Source organism: Anarhichas minor, unplaced genomic scaffold, assembly GCF_050575085.1.
Source record: "Anarhichas minor isolate MPS153535 unplaced genomic scaffold, ASM5057508v1 ptg000030l, whole genome shotgun sequence".
Taxonomy (NCBI): domain Eukaryota; kingdom Metazoa; phylum Chordata; class Actinopteri; order Perciformes; family Anarhichadidae; genus Anarhichas; species Anarhichas minor.
Genome location: NW_027466476.1, coordinates 3,455,919 through 3,472,238, shown reverse-complemented (window position 1 = coordinate 3,472,238; position 16,320 = coordinate 3,455,919). Strand labels below are relative to the sequence as shown.

Below are 16,320 nucleotides of genomic sequence, written 5' to 3'. Positions count from 1 at the left end.
ACAATACGAAGATGTAGAAACGGGATCACACAATGGATGAGGCTGGCAAAAATATATAGGTTTTTGTAATGGTCGACACTTCTAAAATGACTGGTAGCCTCTGTTTTAATACGTTGAACTGAACTTAACACACTTGGTAGCATCTCAGCTACCAACTTATTCTATTTAAAAAATAGAAAAAGAATATGTAGCTTCCTTTATTTTCCTGGACAACTGAAAACTGCAGTTTTTATCAAACGTTACTTTAACAGGAATTATAGTATTTTCTTAGGAACTATTTTCAGCTGCGGATTTGGTAAAGCAGCAGGACTAAGTCCAGGGAATGGACTCAAAACAAACTAGAATGAACATTGCAGCCAGTGCAACGGGACGGCTCACTGATTTTAATAGTGTCTGGACAACAAGAGCTCCGTGGCCCAGAGCAATAAGCTACTGTATATCAGACTGTGGCTGTGCAGATAATGCTCGTTAGTAAGATTCTCCATTGTTGGTTTGGGTCTTTTCACTGGGTTTTTAACAATAAGAAAAATATAGAATATTAATTTATCTTTTAAGATGCAGCTGTGCATCTCTTCTAAATATTGTTTTCATTTTCCACATCACCTGAAATGTCACTATACATAATCTGCTACGAATTACATCCAGTCTAAACACTGGGAGGTGAAACAACATAAGAGACACTTGAAATGGATTTAGTGGTTCGTATAATAGTGACATTATTAGTTGTTACGTTTCTCTCACGTGTTTCACTGAAGAGTGCTAGTGGAGAATGGAGAGCTTTGCTCGTACAGCCCGTGTGTGAATCTGGATACATATGGCATACTGTACACATGCACTCTATGCGCAGCAGGGAGGAGGGCTGTCGCAGCCTGTCACTGTGCTCTAGGGCTTCACCGACATGAGTGTCACCTTCATGAAGGAGCGTGAAAGCTGTTTCCTCTGCAGAGGATTCTTCAGACCGTCGCTCTGATCCCCGCGGCAGAACAGAGGAGTTAACGCAAGCGCTGGTGGATTGTTGTCATCTGCTGTGCGCCTCATCAATCACCTGTGAACGCCAAAATCCAGGAGAAAACAACCCCTGCATTGTTAGCAGAATCAATAAGTTCACCAAGTCAAATGAACAGCAGGGACATTAATCCATTAATGAGGTTCTAATACTAATTACACCTGCAAAAATGTGCAAATGGCTTCTGACAACTTAATTAGTTACAAATGACACATGTGATGTTTTGGTTTTCAAGTGTAAATTCTGCTTCTGAACAAAAATAAGTTAGTGTCGGAATTAAATATTTTGTTGTGCTTTGGATATTTAGAAAATGAAGAGTTTGTGGATATAAAATACTGCAAAATAGTCCATTTGTCTGCTGTTCTTTCAAAACCATTCTCCATACAGCTGTAGATAGTACAAGATATTAAATAATGAATAATAAGATATTCACAGAGCTGAAACTTGCTCTATTCTCTTCTTAAAGACCTGACTCAGGAGAGGAGTCACTGCTGACGTGGGCGGGCGTCTGTGGTAAAAGGCTCCTGCGCCTCAAAGCGCCGCTCGTTGTTGCTGCACGCTGCTCATGATGAACTTCGTGATGGATAGATGCTTCCACTGGAAAATGAACATCAGAGGAGCCTGTTTGCGTGTGATGAGGCCGCTTCTCTGTTCCCTTTTGTCCTGCCTGACTGCTACTCACTGTCAGCACTGCCCTGTAACGCTGATGAGCAGAATGTGAGTCACGGCAAACAGGCTTTTATTAATTAATCTGTTTAGGGGTATTAATTAGTTCGGTGTATTTTGGGCATGACATTCACTGAGTAACATAAGACAGAACACACATTTAGAAAAGTCAGGATAAATAAAGTTGTAAATCTTTTAAAATGTAATTGGCACAGTTGGCACAGTACATCATCAAAAATACCTCAAGTATTGAATCATCGTTAAAATACGTTCATTGTCTTAAATTACACAATTTACAATTGCGGTGCATCCCGAACGTTCTCTTAATTTCAACACTACATTATTTCACAAGTAATCCATCTGTAGTGATTCAGGCGACGTGGCTCTCTGCCGGGTGTGAACGCTGGGTGGGAGGTTACACAGCAATGCTTCGCTCTGTGGTGAAGTTGTACTGAAACTGCAAGAGAAGGATGGGGGGGGGAAGTACACACTGATAAATATACATTTTATCAAAGCAGGACAACATCATAATCAACCTGCATCATCTTAATGATTAATACCAAAGAAATTAACAAAATAACATTTATAAAATGTCCATAAAATGAAACTGAGAACCACCACAGTAATTTAACTCTCTGAATGTTATTAACTGATATTAAGTTGAACTATAGATAATAACTGTATTGGTACTTGCTGTAGGTGTAATGTTATTCCCCTACTTTGAAACTACAGGCCTAAAATGACACCTACAGCAAGATTGAGAAAATACAAACAAACACTGCCCCCTTCTGGCATGGCATGGAAATGACATGTGGACTACATTCTTGGCTTAAAGGCAGGAAAGTGTGTCATTTTTGCCGTTACATGGATTCTATACATCATGATTTTAACTCCCTTCTATTGTAAAAACAAAACAACAACAACTTTGGTACCATATTGAGAAGAACCTTCAGATGTTGGTGTCAGAAGTATAATTTCTCCTATATTGGCACAAACCCAAATCTAAGAAATGGAGGTAACATCATTCTAGGTCAAAAGGAACCGCCAGATCGTGTTTGGCCTTGACACAGACCTACAGCCCATAACGTGACAGATCCACATTAATAACTATGTCTTTGTTAATGTTATTAGAAAATTCAGTGCTTCTACTATCAGTTACATTCCCTTTGGGTTCACAGCAAACTCTGGACTCAAGTCACCTCACATAACAGTGATTTCACTCCGATAGGCATACAGATGTTGAAGAGGATAGAAAAGAGTGCACTGATATTGGATTGGTATTCGGTATCAGAGGTACTGGGACCGGTATCGGAAGAGAATAAGTTTTATTTACATTCCCCAAAAACATTAGCAGTTCCCAGAAGTACATTTTCCAAATTCTATGATATAAATCATATCTTTAATAAATGATCAAAAGAAATAAAGTAGCGTGACTATAGCAATTGAATAATCTACAATAATGAAAAGCATAATGTTTGATTAGATGATGGTCAAACTGTAAATAACAAACAACACATAATGATTTTGTGTTGGGAGCAGTTGTGCGACACTAAGTGGAGCTCACTTCACCAAGTTAGACAGCTGTATTACTGCAGAACAGCACTAGGTGATGCTGTATGATCACTGGAACAACTTTCCAAATCTCCAACAGAAGCCACGGAAGCCACGATGGCTCAGACCGGGTTCTCCATCAAAACACCACCTTTCCCTGATTCTCATCTACTTGAGGAGGAAAGCTGCAAGTTACCCAGAACCTGTCACATATCACAAGCCTGTTAGTTGTGAAGAAATGCAGCCCCCCACCACACAAAAATGCAGTCTCAACATCTGGCACAGTAAATAAATAATCCCGTGTGCACGTGTGTGTGTGTGTGTGTGTGTGTGTGTGGATGATGGATGGGGGAATGGGGTGTTATCAGGGAGAGCATGTATCAATGTCTGCCAGTTTTATACACAGGCTGACAGGACAGTGACACACTAGAACATGGGCGGCAGTCACCCAGACGAGCAGAGCTTCATTTCCTGTCCCTGCTCCATTGCCAAAAATATGTGACATGTTGTCTTCATTAATTCCACCTCTATTTGGAGCTCTCCCTCTCACACCTCTCACGTACCCCCTTGTACACTACTGTCCCTCCATACATTCACATGGCAACACACACACAAGCAATGCGCGGGCACAGAAACACACACACGCACAAACACTGAACGCCCATCATGCATAGGTGCTAATGAAAATCTTGTCATGTGTGCATTCCCGCCCTAGCATACTCCCTCTGAAAATCATTAGCCAGCCGCCAACAACATTTTTCAGCAGAGCAAACTACATAAAGACGTCACTTTAAATCGCGTACTAATTAACACTTAAAAAGACACAAATTAGATATGCGTGGCTAAAAGCAATTATAATATCCGCAAGTTTTGCGAGTCATTTGGGAAATGAAAAGAATGCCTAATTGCTGGAACCAACATCATCCGAGACATGGCTTAAGTGATGCCTGTTAGGAAATGGTCTTATCTACAACTGTGGCTGTGATTACAACAGTTTTCCTCAATTACATGTGCATATGTAGAATTCTTCATATTACATCTCTTTCATGAATCTATACTTTTTAATGGGTTTAGAAAGAGGCAATTAGGTTTCTGTGTTGAAAAGCGCCTCCAGTTTCTGAAGAGGGTTTAAAAAACCCTCTAGAGTTAAGCACAGACAGCGACCTCTTCTGGACAACAGAAGAAGGAAACGCTCAGCAATATTCAGAAAACTATGGCACCATTTCTTTCCCAAAAAAGAGCTTTTTTTTCTGACATTCTAGATTGTTACTTTCTGGCTTTGTATTACTAAGGACGAGCTGCTACTTCTGCAGAAAGCATAGCGGTCATTAGATATATAGTGGAGCATTGATAGAGAAAAACAAGCAAAACTAGACAAAGAAAAGAAAGAAAGACAATAGTTCAGACATGCATCACTTTCTAAAAGAAACGCCTCTGCTGTCCAGCATGTCTGCCAGAATATCACTGACTATATTTCCCTCCTTGTTCTGCAGATATCGGCGTGGGATAATAATAACAGGAGAGAAGTAAAAATAACACAATGGTGAGGGATGTTTCCACTTGGAAACTAATTATCAAGCTAAGCTGTGACTTCATCCTCATCAGCCTGGCCCCGCCATTAATCTTGTGCTGTCGTCCACTTCACTAAATCCTGTGTGTTACACTATCTCACATTTACTTCATCAGCTCCAGCGCGGCTGTAATTAATGATTTCTCATGTCCCTTCCCTACCCCAGCTCAGCTCACCATGTGTCCTCCTGCTAATCACGCTCTCCGAGAAAAGGAGAGGAGAGGAGGAAGGAAAAAAAAGAAAAGACAAGAGCATATAGGATGAGCAGCCAGCCTGTCTCCACCCTGGAAAACACACACACACACACACACACACACACGCCATTAATACCTTCGCTGACAATGAGCTTCATTCAGATGACCATATGACAAGATGGCGACTCCGTGTGATTTGGATAGTATGTGACAGAAGACAGAGGCAGAGTGCAGAACAGACACCCGGTTTGATGAGGGAGTGTTTGCTCTGTAACACATCTCAAACCCAACAGCACCTGTTCTTTTTACAGTGGTCTGTCACTTCCTGGCAGTTCTGATACCGAGATACCGTGCTAATGAGAGAGAAGGGGGGTTGTCACTCTCTTTAAAGCGCACACACACACACACACACACACACACTCACACGAACCAACTCCTTCTTTCTCTTGCTCACACAAACACACTGCACACAGTTGATTTTCCTCCTACGAATGCCTGCAGGCTACAGTGTTTCATCAGAAATGGGGAGGACTTTGTAGCGCTTGTATTTGCTTTGCATGATCTCCAGCGATCTCCAGCGATCTCCAGAGATCTACAGCGCTGTGCAAGGTGCTAGATTGAGCTGTTTGAGAGAAGAACTGGGGGAATAAAAGTCAAGTGTTTTGGAACAGAAGACGGCGCTTGTAGGAGAGAATGGCTGCCTAGCCTGGCCATGCTTTTATTCAATTGGGGCTTAGTGGAGCCAACAGGGCCTCGCTGTCTCAGACACTTAATTACAACCCCAAGACCGTTTGCTTTGCATTCTGGGCCAGCGGCGTCAGTGGCAGCCGAGCGTTGCAGCCTCTACTCACTTCCTCCTCGATCTCTGCCATGGATTTGATCGTAATGCCCATTAAATTGACTTGCTGCATCTGAAATCAAAAGCAGGGAGGAGAAGGAGGAGGGAGAGGAAGAAGGAAGAAGAAGAAAAAAAAACACACAAGAAACATGGCGGTTAGGCTCATGGCTAAGTAAGCATGCTTAAAATCTTTAATCCTCTCCCTCTCAGTGTCAATACAAGCGGGGCCATAGTGACAACCGCTGCCAGCCCGCCAAATGGACTGCATTGAGCCAGCTCTGCCTGACTGCACGCATTCATCACTCAGTCTGGAGGACAGGAAAGGAAAGAAAAGGAGAGCAGAGGAAAGGAGAGGAAAGAAAGGAGAGGAAAGAAAGGAGAGGAGGAAAGGCTAACGGCATGACAATAATGTGGCCCATACTACACAACAGGTTGCAGGACAAGTAGCTGTACAGTAACTGTCATGACCACTCTCACATTATTTGTAATTAAGCATTTGGTCACTTAAATTTGTCAAAGAAGGTTTACCTCTTTGGGGTTTTCATAAAACTTCTCAGGGATCGCAAAGGGCACATCGTCCAGAGCTGCAACAAAGAAAGAAAAAAGAAAGTTTAAGGTTGACAAATAAATATATACACATTACTCCCTATCCCTGATCCTGAGCATTTCCACAAGACTAAGCGTGGGTTTATAAAACGGCAAAGCTATCAACATCCCCAGCCACCCCGACACCTCCCTCCCCCCCCCCCCCCCCCCCCTCTATGGAGAGAAGATGAAAGGCTTTTTTATTCTGCGCTGTATTTGAGCACCTCCACTCTCTCCTCCAGCCCAGCCCTCTCTCAGCCCTCTTCCAGTTTAATTACTCTTGATTATTCCCGATTCCGTCTTGTCTGAGAGATGTTCACCTCGGAAACAAAGGCACGCTCGCACAAGGCACAGAAAAGCGGAAAAAGAAGAGAAACAAAACATTCACCAGATATCAAATTTGCATGAAAATAAGCCACACTGTTCAGCCGGCAAAAAGTGGATTGAAATGAGGACTTGCCAAGAGCGTGGTGGTATAATTAGCATTTGACCAAACAAACGAGCTTCAACAGAGCTATAATTAAGCAGGCCTGTAATTAAGTGTATGCCCTTTATCATAATGATCGTGGTTAAAATGGTGTGATGGCTGCCAGTTGATTATTAATGGTGTAACCCCGTACTGCATGCATCCTGCACTGGAATCAAGGTGTCACGACTGTCAGGCTAGAGAGCAGCTCTTTGTTTATAAAATACATTAGGGCCCAAATTAACACAGGGTGACAAGGGACACAAAGCCTCTCGTTTCCAGACTGAAGGGAAAACTGCAGCTGCTCGGCTTCATTATAAAACTCCCGAATCTGGAGACACAAAACTTGCTGCCGCTGGCTTTGACAGGAGCCCCCAAAATATCAAGAGGCCAAGCTTCCAACTGGTGTCCTTTTACCCACAGTCCATCAGGCCTTTGGCACAGGAAAGGGAACTCATAAATGTGAGCCGAAGCTGTTCATGAGTCATCGTTTTGGAACCGACACTCCTTTTGGCCTTTTCCTGTTCACAGCAATATTATAAAGTATGAAATTCTAAAATATACCTCACATTGACACTTATGTGACTTGCTTTCCTGTCTTGGTTATTACACAGATGCACGGTTTGGCACTTTCCACACGAGCAAAGTAGAATGTGATCTTTGTAATCAAAGCATGACCTTCACGCCCGTGACCACAGGGAAGATTATTTAGTTTCCTGGCTTTCAATCACCTCCCTCAGCAGAGTCTGCAGCCACGCTAGCCGCTCTGTGAGGCTGTACTGGGGCACAGCAGTGCTTTCTTTAAAGTCAACAGCGACGACAGCAATGCTAATGATAAGCAGGTTAGATGTTTACTAAGTTCAACAAGTTCGTTCCCAATAACTAGCACCACAAATTACAAATCGTGCCGGTATTTAGTCATTAACCAAAGTATTGGAAAAATTGAAATTTTGACCTGATGATGGCGCTAGATGAACATTTAAGGGACCCCCAAAGTTATTACCATTCATCCTGAAGGGGACATTAGTGTCCATCCATCCATTAGTTGCTGAAGTATTTCACTCAAAACTACAAATATCTTATATCTTAATAATCATTAGGATTGTGTCTGGGAACCATTGATGTCTGTACAAAATGATATGATAATCCAATAGCTGCTGAGATATTTAAATCTGGGTCAGAGTGGAGGACCAACAGACCATCCCTCCAGCCTCTCCACTAGCACGGCTCAAAATGTGCAAGGAGTGAAAGGATTATCCTTCTTCCTTCAACGCCCCAGCCCTTACACCCACCTCCCTGTAGCGCCTTTAGATATGTGGCCATCTGAAGCAGCAAGCACACCAAGGTGATTGGGTAGGTCCAATGACTTGTTTAAGCTCATAAAAACAAGTGAACAAACACGCACTGCTGTGTCGCTGGGAGCACCATTGCTAGGCAGAGGCAGGCAGGCAGGGAGAATACATTTGAATCAATAGCCAGCAATGGGAAGCCGAGATTGTAGCCGCTGATGGATCTGCGTGGCGCGGACAGATGAATGCAGAGCTGAAGGCCACAGAGTTTCTTTATTGCTCAAGGATTACATTTAAAACCAGGTCTCACTTTGTATTCCACCACCATCTATACTAGAGAGGCTATCTCACATCCAGACAAATGGAGACGCGTGGGAGATGACTTGGCGGTAAGAAATGGATGCCATGGAGAAACCCGAAGGTGCAAAGGGCAAAAATAATGTAAATCCAATCTTCTGACCAGGAATCCCCACTATGAAGCATGTTCTAGCTGCTCAAATGGCCGGGCTACAGTCCATTAACTCATGATTGTATTGCAGTGTGGGGAATTGGGTAGTTATTTGGCTTTTGGAGTATGTGAGTGCAGTCAATATGAAAACATCTGGCAGGAATTTTGGTACAATGACTATCATGATGATGATGATGATGGTGGTGGTGGCGGCGGTGAGCGCAGAGGTGGCGTTAAGTAAGGAGGACCCTGTGGCTTGAGTGATTGTAGTGTAAAGAACGGAGTCAGCACAGGCCCCGTGTGGATCATTGCCTTATTAATGACTCCGTCAGGTGCGATGAGCAATGGCTGCATTGTCATCTGCAGCCCCTGGGCACAGATGAATGGCTGTTTCAGGGCGGGAAGGGCTCCCTCGTACGCTGGGCTGAGCACTAATCCCTCACTCTTCCATTGTTGGATGCACTGTCACCCAGGACTTCAGCAGCGCCATACATTGCATTTCCAGGATTCTAACAGACGTGGCCGTGCGCACGGGCGTACATACACGCACATAAACCACACCGCGTTGCGCTCCGACACTGACTGATGGAAAATAAATATGCGCGGGTGATCGAGCATTCCGCACATTACCTGAACCACAACTCAAGAGTAACACTTTAGGACTGTTGATGAACTTTTATTTTACACTTCACTAATTCAGCAGAATTGCATTGATCTCTGTCTAGTACGATTACTTGGGGGTGAATCTGTCTCGCACCTGAATTAAGTGAGAAAGTCACAGGGCAATAATCTGCAAGCGCAAATGAGCATCTACTGCAACTTCTCTACTCGCGGTTGAGCTGATTTCTATTGTTTAGTCCCATAGAATGATAAGACATAATAAGTAAAGTCGCTCAAAAACACGTTAGAGCTTTATTTGCATCCAGCTGTATTTCATATTCCAAACAAGTGGATGTTGGCTGTTCTCTTTGTCTAGCCGGGCTACACATTGCAATGCCTTTCCTGTCGGGGTGACTCTCAATTTGAGGCGGATTCCTTATGCAGACCATGGAAATGCTATTCTAGTTGCAGACCGCGCTCTCTGTCACCTCTGCAGATAATGGTGAGTAGATGAACAGAGAGCTGGAGGAGGACCCCCTATGCCCACTCACAGCCCTTAGCCCCTCTCTGACATGAGAAATAGTGCCCAGGCCTGACAGCATCTCGGAGACATATTGTAGTTTATTTTGTCGCCCGGGCATGCCATCTGTGCCATTCCAATAGAGGGTGTGTGTTCAGGCTGCTGCACGAGAGAGGGCGCGAGGCTCCGGGTCCCTCAGTAGCTCTGCAGCCACGGCAGGTCATTAGTCAAATTGCCTAATGAGAGAGAATACAAATGGCCCCCTACCCTGACAGGAGGAATTTTGGAGGTGTCAGAGCTCCTGACCCGTGCTATGAGAACAGATGATAGCGAGTTGCTATTTTCAGATTCTTTTAATGACTATGGCTCTATGAAACCCATTCTTTTTCTTTTATCTTTTTCAAGCCCTCTCGACAGACGAGTGAAGAAAAATTTCAATGTGTTAGAAAATCTCACTTGCAAAAGTGGAAGTGTAACTTTTAAATTATTTAAATGTTTACTGAGGAGTCAATTAACATTGTAAAACATGTACAACATTGATACTAAAAAAGATCACGCACTGAAATGATGTTGAGGGTTTCCGATTATCTGTTTGTATTTGTTTCTGCCGGCTGTGTGCGGCTCGTTTCCCCACTCGGTGCTCTGTGCACGCTTCTGTTGCAATCCTCCCGACAGCAAGTCAGTTAGTTTATACTAAAATATTAATTTAATCTCATCCAAATGTAAACAAATCTAAATGTTTCCAATGCTAAGAGTAGGATGCAAGACATCCAGTGGATGGATGTGGATGGGGCTGCTGCACATTCAGGTTTATGGAGGGAAAACAGAAGAGCAAGAAGCACCAAGGGAGCGGATCATTATACACAAGCTTTCTGCTTATCCACTCTTATGAATACGTGTCAAAAGAAACGGTGGAGTATAATCTTACATTTTAACTTATTCTGAAAGCTTTATGAAATGTCATAAATGCGCCATCAAACATACAGCTAAAAACAATAACTGTAGAAAATGGCCTTTCAAATTTTAACTCGTGTTGAACGGTTAAATTTATATGACAGATACTAAAATAAGAATACAAATACTTAAATACAAAAAAACAATAGACTCAAATGCCATCTACAGTCAAATTTCTCCAACATTTTTTTGTTCGTTACCAGAGGGATGCAAAATGGCACGCTTATGCAGAATGACCCACTTACTTTTCCATCTGTGACAAGCAGTCTTTGAAATCTGGTTGTGGGGAGGGAGCCAGGAGGCAGCCCCAGTCGGGCGCCGGTCCATCAGTCTTCCAGAAAGTGGGCAGAGCCAGCAACACCTATGGTGAGCTGGCCACAAACACCGCTGCATAACATTATGCACTACAACGCTATGAGGAGGTGTGTGCCTGTGTGATAACTTCTCCAATATGGGCACTGTATATGTCATGCATATATATATATATATATATATATATATATGTAAGAGCTAATTAAAGTCTTCAGTGGTCTGGTATAATTACAAAACTAGTATTAACAGTTTCTAAAAGCAGTCCGTGCTGGAGAAGCACTGGGAGAGCCCTTCTTCCTGGCTCGGTATTGAAAGCTCTCATGAAATTAAATGGACAATCAGACTTTAATCAGCAGCACAGTGTCTTTTAAGACATTGCCATGGCACTGGCATTGATCCCCAGCTGTGGCTGCTGGTAAATGTGCAGCAGAATGTGTGTATAAATGGGGTACGCCTCTCTGGACAAGTGTAAAAGCTGGCAGAGGGCTGACAGTAAATTGCAAGTGCCGGATGGGACACAGCAGAAGGCACAATTACACAAATCCCCTCTTAATTAGCGGTTCTGTGGGCAAACTAACCCGTAATGATGCGAGGGATGTGGCGAGCCCCAGAAATCCTAACAAGAAACACTCACCAGCACTGGAGACTGGGTCATATGGCCCCGGTTCCCCTCAAGTAGCGACTGACTCGTGATCCGTTTTGATCGGTGCAGCTGCAGGAGACGATTCCCTGCGTCGCCCTGCTCCCCCCGCAACCCCTAGCCCTCGCTGAGCTGCTTGCCCTCTGGACTGTGGGTAAAAGCAGCAGGCCCCGTGTGGTTGTGGTGGCATTATTAAGTTCTCCATGCTCACAGTACCAGGCAATGTAAAGTGGCATCTCACACGGTGAGTAATGAACTGTGCCAGAGTGGAAGCAGGAGGGATGACAGCCAAAGAGGCCTCCTTGGCAGCCACTAACCTGGGCATCCACCAATTTATCATCCCCTACAACCAATCCACCAATGCTGCGCTGCCATTTGTCATTAATTATGCTAATAAGGACACCATTACTCTCCGGACGAAACAGGCGACTGTTATTAGTATAATGCATTTACAGTTTGATACATATGCATTTGCTTATTGGTTTTACGGTGTGTAGATTAGTGGACTTAGATGAAAGACGTTTTCCATCCCTTAAATAAAAAAAAAAAGTGAAAGTACCACTACAGAGGAGCCGTGGACTTTTCTGTACACGCTAATTGACTATTATGAAATGACAAAGGAACTGTATTATAATCATGCACGATTCCTCGCACCCTCACATGCAAATGGTCTATACGTCTATATGTGAAGATGCCGATGCCTGTGAACTTTTTCACAGCATGGCTTTAAGCAAACCAGTCTGAGCAGAACTATTTAATAGAGCTTCTGGGAGCCCCAGATGCCCTTTTCCAAAACGACTTCATTCCCAGAATCTCATTGTGCTTTCTAAATCACACCACAGTATGTATTAGAAGATCATTAATTACAAACTTAACAAGTCAGCAGAGCCATTAAAAGATCTTTAAGGCATATTTGACCATAAATCTCCTTAAACTATATTTAATGACTGGATTTTTGTGAAATATTTTTTATCAAGTTCTAATTAGATGTGTGATAACAAACCCTGCTGTACACGGGGCAAACGAGGGAGCCGTGACAGGCCCATCCATTGAGACTGTCCACGTCTGGACACTGGAACTAATGGAGCACTGCTACTATCTCAGGGATGGATAGAAAGCAATGAGGGATGAGACTCCAGAGTCCAGTCTGCAAATGCACAGGCCATTTAAAGTCTCGTATTTGACTGAAATAAAGGTCCAGAAATCCGGAGGGCTTCAAGGCTCTAGTCAAAAATTCCATTACGATCCCTTCAGGATTGATCCCCAAATACTTAATGGCACCCTCACTCTGGGATCGATCATGTGTCCAAAGTAACCTGGATAGTCCAATCGGGTTTCTGATTCCGCCAACAGGATTTGTGTTTAACATGTTAAAATCCAAAAGTGCTTTTTGACGTCGGAGACAAACAGAATCTATATTAATAAAACAAACAAACTTTGGTTTCTATATTGTGTTTGGCTCTGGTTTGAATGCAACTTCCTAACAAATTAGACTAGAGTGCTTTTTCAAACGTTTTCAGATCAGAAATTCTTAAGAATTAAGACAACTTTTTAAATTTTGTATTCTTAAAAATACACGCACAAACTCCAAAATCACAATTTTCTGAACACGTGTCCAATGTAACTTATTCCACGATCCAAGATTCACAAGGAAACAAAGCTTGTATTGAGATCAGAAAACAATGATGAGACTTTTTAGTTTGTAGTTCTGACTAACTTGCACTCAATGACGCCGACAATAACTCTGGTAAAATCTCTTCCCTTCTTTTTAAAAAACTTTTTGAGCATTCATTTTTGTTCTTAACATGCTGATTTTTGTCCAAATGTTGAAACTATGCTCCTATTTGAATAAGGAAAATGCATGAACAGCTCAAACTACATCATTAATTTAATCATAATTATAAACACTGTAATTTATAAGCCATCACATTGTAAGAAGAAATACGGCAGTCCTTCATATCATGAGTTGCTGAGAGGAGTAAACAGTTTGAGGAGGTGTGCGTGAGTCTACATGAGGTGTAAATACTATTTTCCTGCTGAACCCCCCCCCCCCCCCCTCCCCCTCCCTCTCTGTTTCCCCTTTTGCTGACCGGGGGAATTAAGACGCAAAACGAGGGTTTTAAGAGCGTTCCTTTCATGTCTTGATGTAAGCTTTGGCATTACTTCAGACATCAAGATCGGTTTCATAGAAATCCCATTCCATCTAAAGTAAAAGCTCGGCAGTAAATCTGCCGATACTCCCCCATAACACTTCCATAAATGATTCATTCAGCTCGGTTTAGCTGATGCAAAACAGAATGTTAGTGAGTTGTGGAAGGAGCCTGAGCTGCAAGTGGAGGGGACCAACCTCGCTGCTTAGTAATTTCATCAATCTGTGGGAGAGAAAGAGAGGAGAAAAGAGAAAGAAGAGAACGGCGTACACTATAATAACTTTTGTGTCACTATCCAGAGGTCGTGTTTTTTAATCCCTCAGCCTAAAGAATTGTGTTATTCTAAAATATAACCCCAGCGGTGCCGAAGCAGTCGAGATCTATCCCGGGTTGAGATAAGAGCCGGCTGATCGCCTCCCTCTGCACAGCCTCGCCCAGAACTACACAGGGAGATAAGATGGAACTTTTGTTTGAAACCTGATGAGAACCCTCTTAATGAAAGTGCGGCGCCAAAAATAATCTTTTTTCTCCATGTTAGTCAATCAGGAAATGGTGTAGCTGGGGGGAAAAAAAAGAGGAGAAATAAAGTAATTTTGCATAATCAGTGAGCACCATCTGGAACAATTAACCAAATTCCACAGAACTCAGAGGATCAGTCATATTGGCTTATTAAAGATCCAGAATTATACAAGTAATAAATCCCTGAAAAAAAAAACGGAGCGCACCCCTGCCTGTCACGACTATTTTAACTTCAAATACAGTGGAATACTTGATAAGGCTGAAAAGAGGAGATTAATATATGCAAATTATGTCGAGCATTTAAAAGCCCCCCAACAACTGTCCCGGTTTTTTTTTTCCTGTCTCTTATTACAGGGCTTTATGTTTTATTCATACACCAACTCACCTGTCATTTCATAAGCTATAATATTATGAGGGTATTATTAAAACAGCATAAAGTGGAGCTTTAATTGGAAAGCTCCATTGCATTTTCCAATTATTTGCAGCAAATTAAAAGCAGATGCACATAGTTTAATAAGAATTCCAATATTGTTTCCTGAAAATCAAAAATCACTGTCATTCTGCCAAGATATTTTGCAAACCCAAGTTAATTTTGAGCCTCCTATTTTCTCCTCCTCCTCCTCCTCCTCTGAAGGATGAACTGTCTCGTGTGTGTTAATTGAAGTTCCTCTAATGGATAGGGAAATAATTGCTCTCCATATTACGTTAGATCAGGGCCAATGTCAGGATTTATTTTTGATTAATGCAATAGATATGTAAATGTATTGCTTTTTATTACTTTTACCTTCTTATCAGCTGGATGTCTGCTGGATACTATACGTCGTTCTGTAGGTAATGATGAGAGAGTGCAATGCAACGCGTCATAAAGGTCTATTTTAGGGCTTCAACACCATCACATTCATTTTTTATCAAACATATGCTTTTTAGACACATTTCATGACTGCACGTTTAATTACCTTTAAACTTCCTGCTTTCCTGTCAATGCATGAAGAACAGACCTAATTGGCGGAGGGACTTGGCGTGGATCAAAGCAACGTGGTGAAGAAAAAGCAAAAGGTTTGCGCTGCTATGAAAACTTGATAACTTTTCAAATGAGCTTGAACTGTCAAAGTGGAGAAAAAAAAAAAAAAGGGCTGCAAGATAAATGTGAATTAGTTTTTAATATTCTGGTAATAAATGTCAAAGCTCCTGCGCATCACATCTGTACATGATGTGACTGCGGATGACAGATTTCCCAGACATGTTACCTCTCCTCCCCTCAACTCACTCTCTCTTTTTTTTTTTTTTCTCTGCTCGGGTTTTTGTTTTGTTGGGAAGTGACGGAGGGTTTAATCAAGAAAGCAGGCAATTCATCAATCCTAAAGAAGGCGCCTGTACAACCCTGACAGAGCGCACATGGTTTTAGACCAACTCGAACCTGGCCAGCTGTCAGCCCACACACACACGCGTGCACACAAGCAGACACCCACACACACACGCACACACACACACACACACACACACACGCCAGAGCTACCACCGCTAACAATTAACACAAATAGGCTGTCGGCAACGACCTCACACTTGGTCCGCGGGCTATCACATTGTTAATGAAGGCGAGCTGCGTTCTCTCACATTCACAGTGGGATGCTGTAAAGCCTGACGAGTACACAGTCGCAAGAAATAAAGCTCGGGCTAACTCCATTATCCTCTCTTCTTTAAACACCATGCGGGGACACGTGAAGGTAGAGGCTGCACAGCTGCAAAGGACAGTTTTCTGGAGATAAAGGATGACTGCTGGCAACGTGCTGTACAGTATGTGCATGTTCTTCACTGTCACTCAAACCCTGTCCCAGCGGAGGAGTCGCACACCCAATGCCACAAAGCACTCAGCTGTGTGGTAATGTCTGCTCCTTCAGGGCCACACTTGTCTCCACTAACTTATAATATGACAGCCAGAGCAACAACATTATGTATTCATTTCTTGTCAATTACATGATTTCTTTTATGTCGGCATAATAAAAAAAATAAAA

At 42.7% G+C, this 16,320-nt stretch overlaps 1 protein-coding gene across 1 annotated transcript in view; it reads right to left on the bottom strand.

Annotated features, from left to right (window-relative positions):
* Window positions 1-2,087: 2,087 nt before the first annotated feature.
* The window catches only part of mvb12bb (multivesicular body subunit 12Bb), a 28,914-nt gene continuing 14,681 nt past the window's right edge, over window positions 2,088-16,320 (bottom strand). Inside the window, exons 7-9 of the mRNA XM_076104905.1 lie at window positions 6,354-6,409; window positions 5,839-5,898; window positions 2,088-2,129 (exon numbers count right to left, since the gene is read on the bottom strand). Of these exons, the coding sequence (XP_075961020.1) occupies window positions 2,088-2,129; window positions 5,839-5,898; window positions 6,354-6,409 (158 nt within the window). The remainder of the gene's footprint in view (window positions 2,130-5,838; window positions 5,899-6,353; window positions 6,410-16,320) is intronic.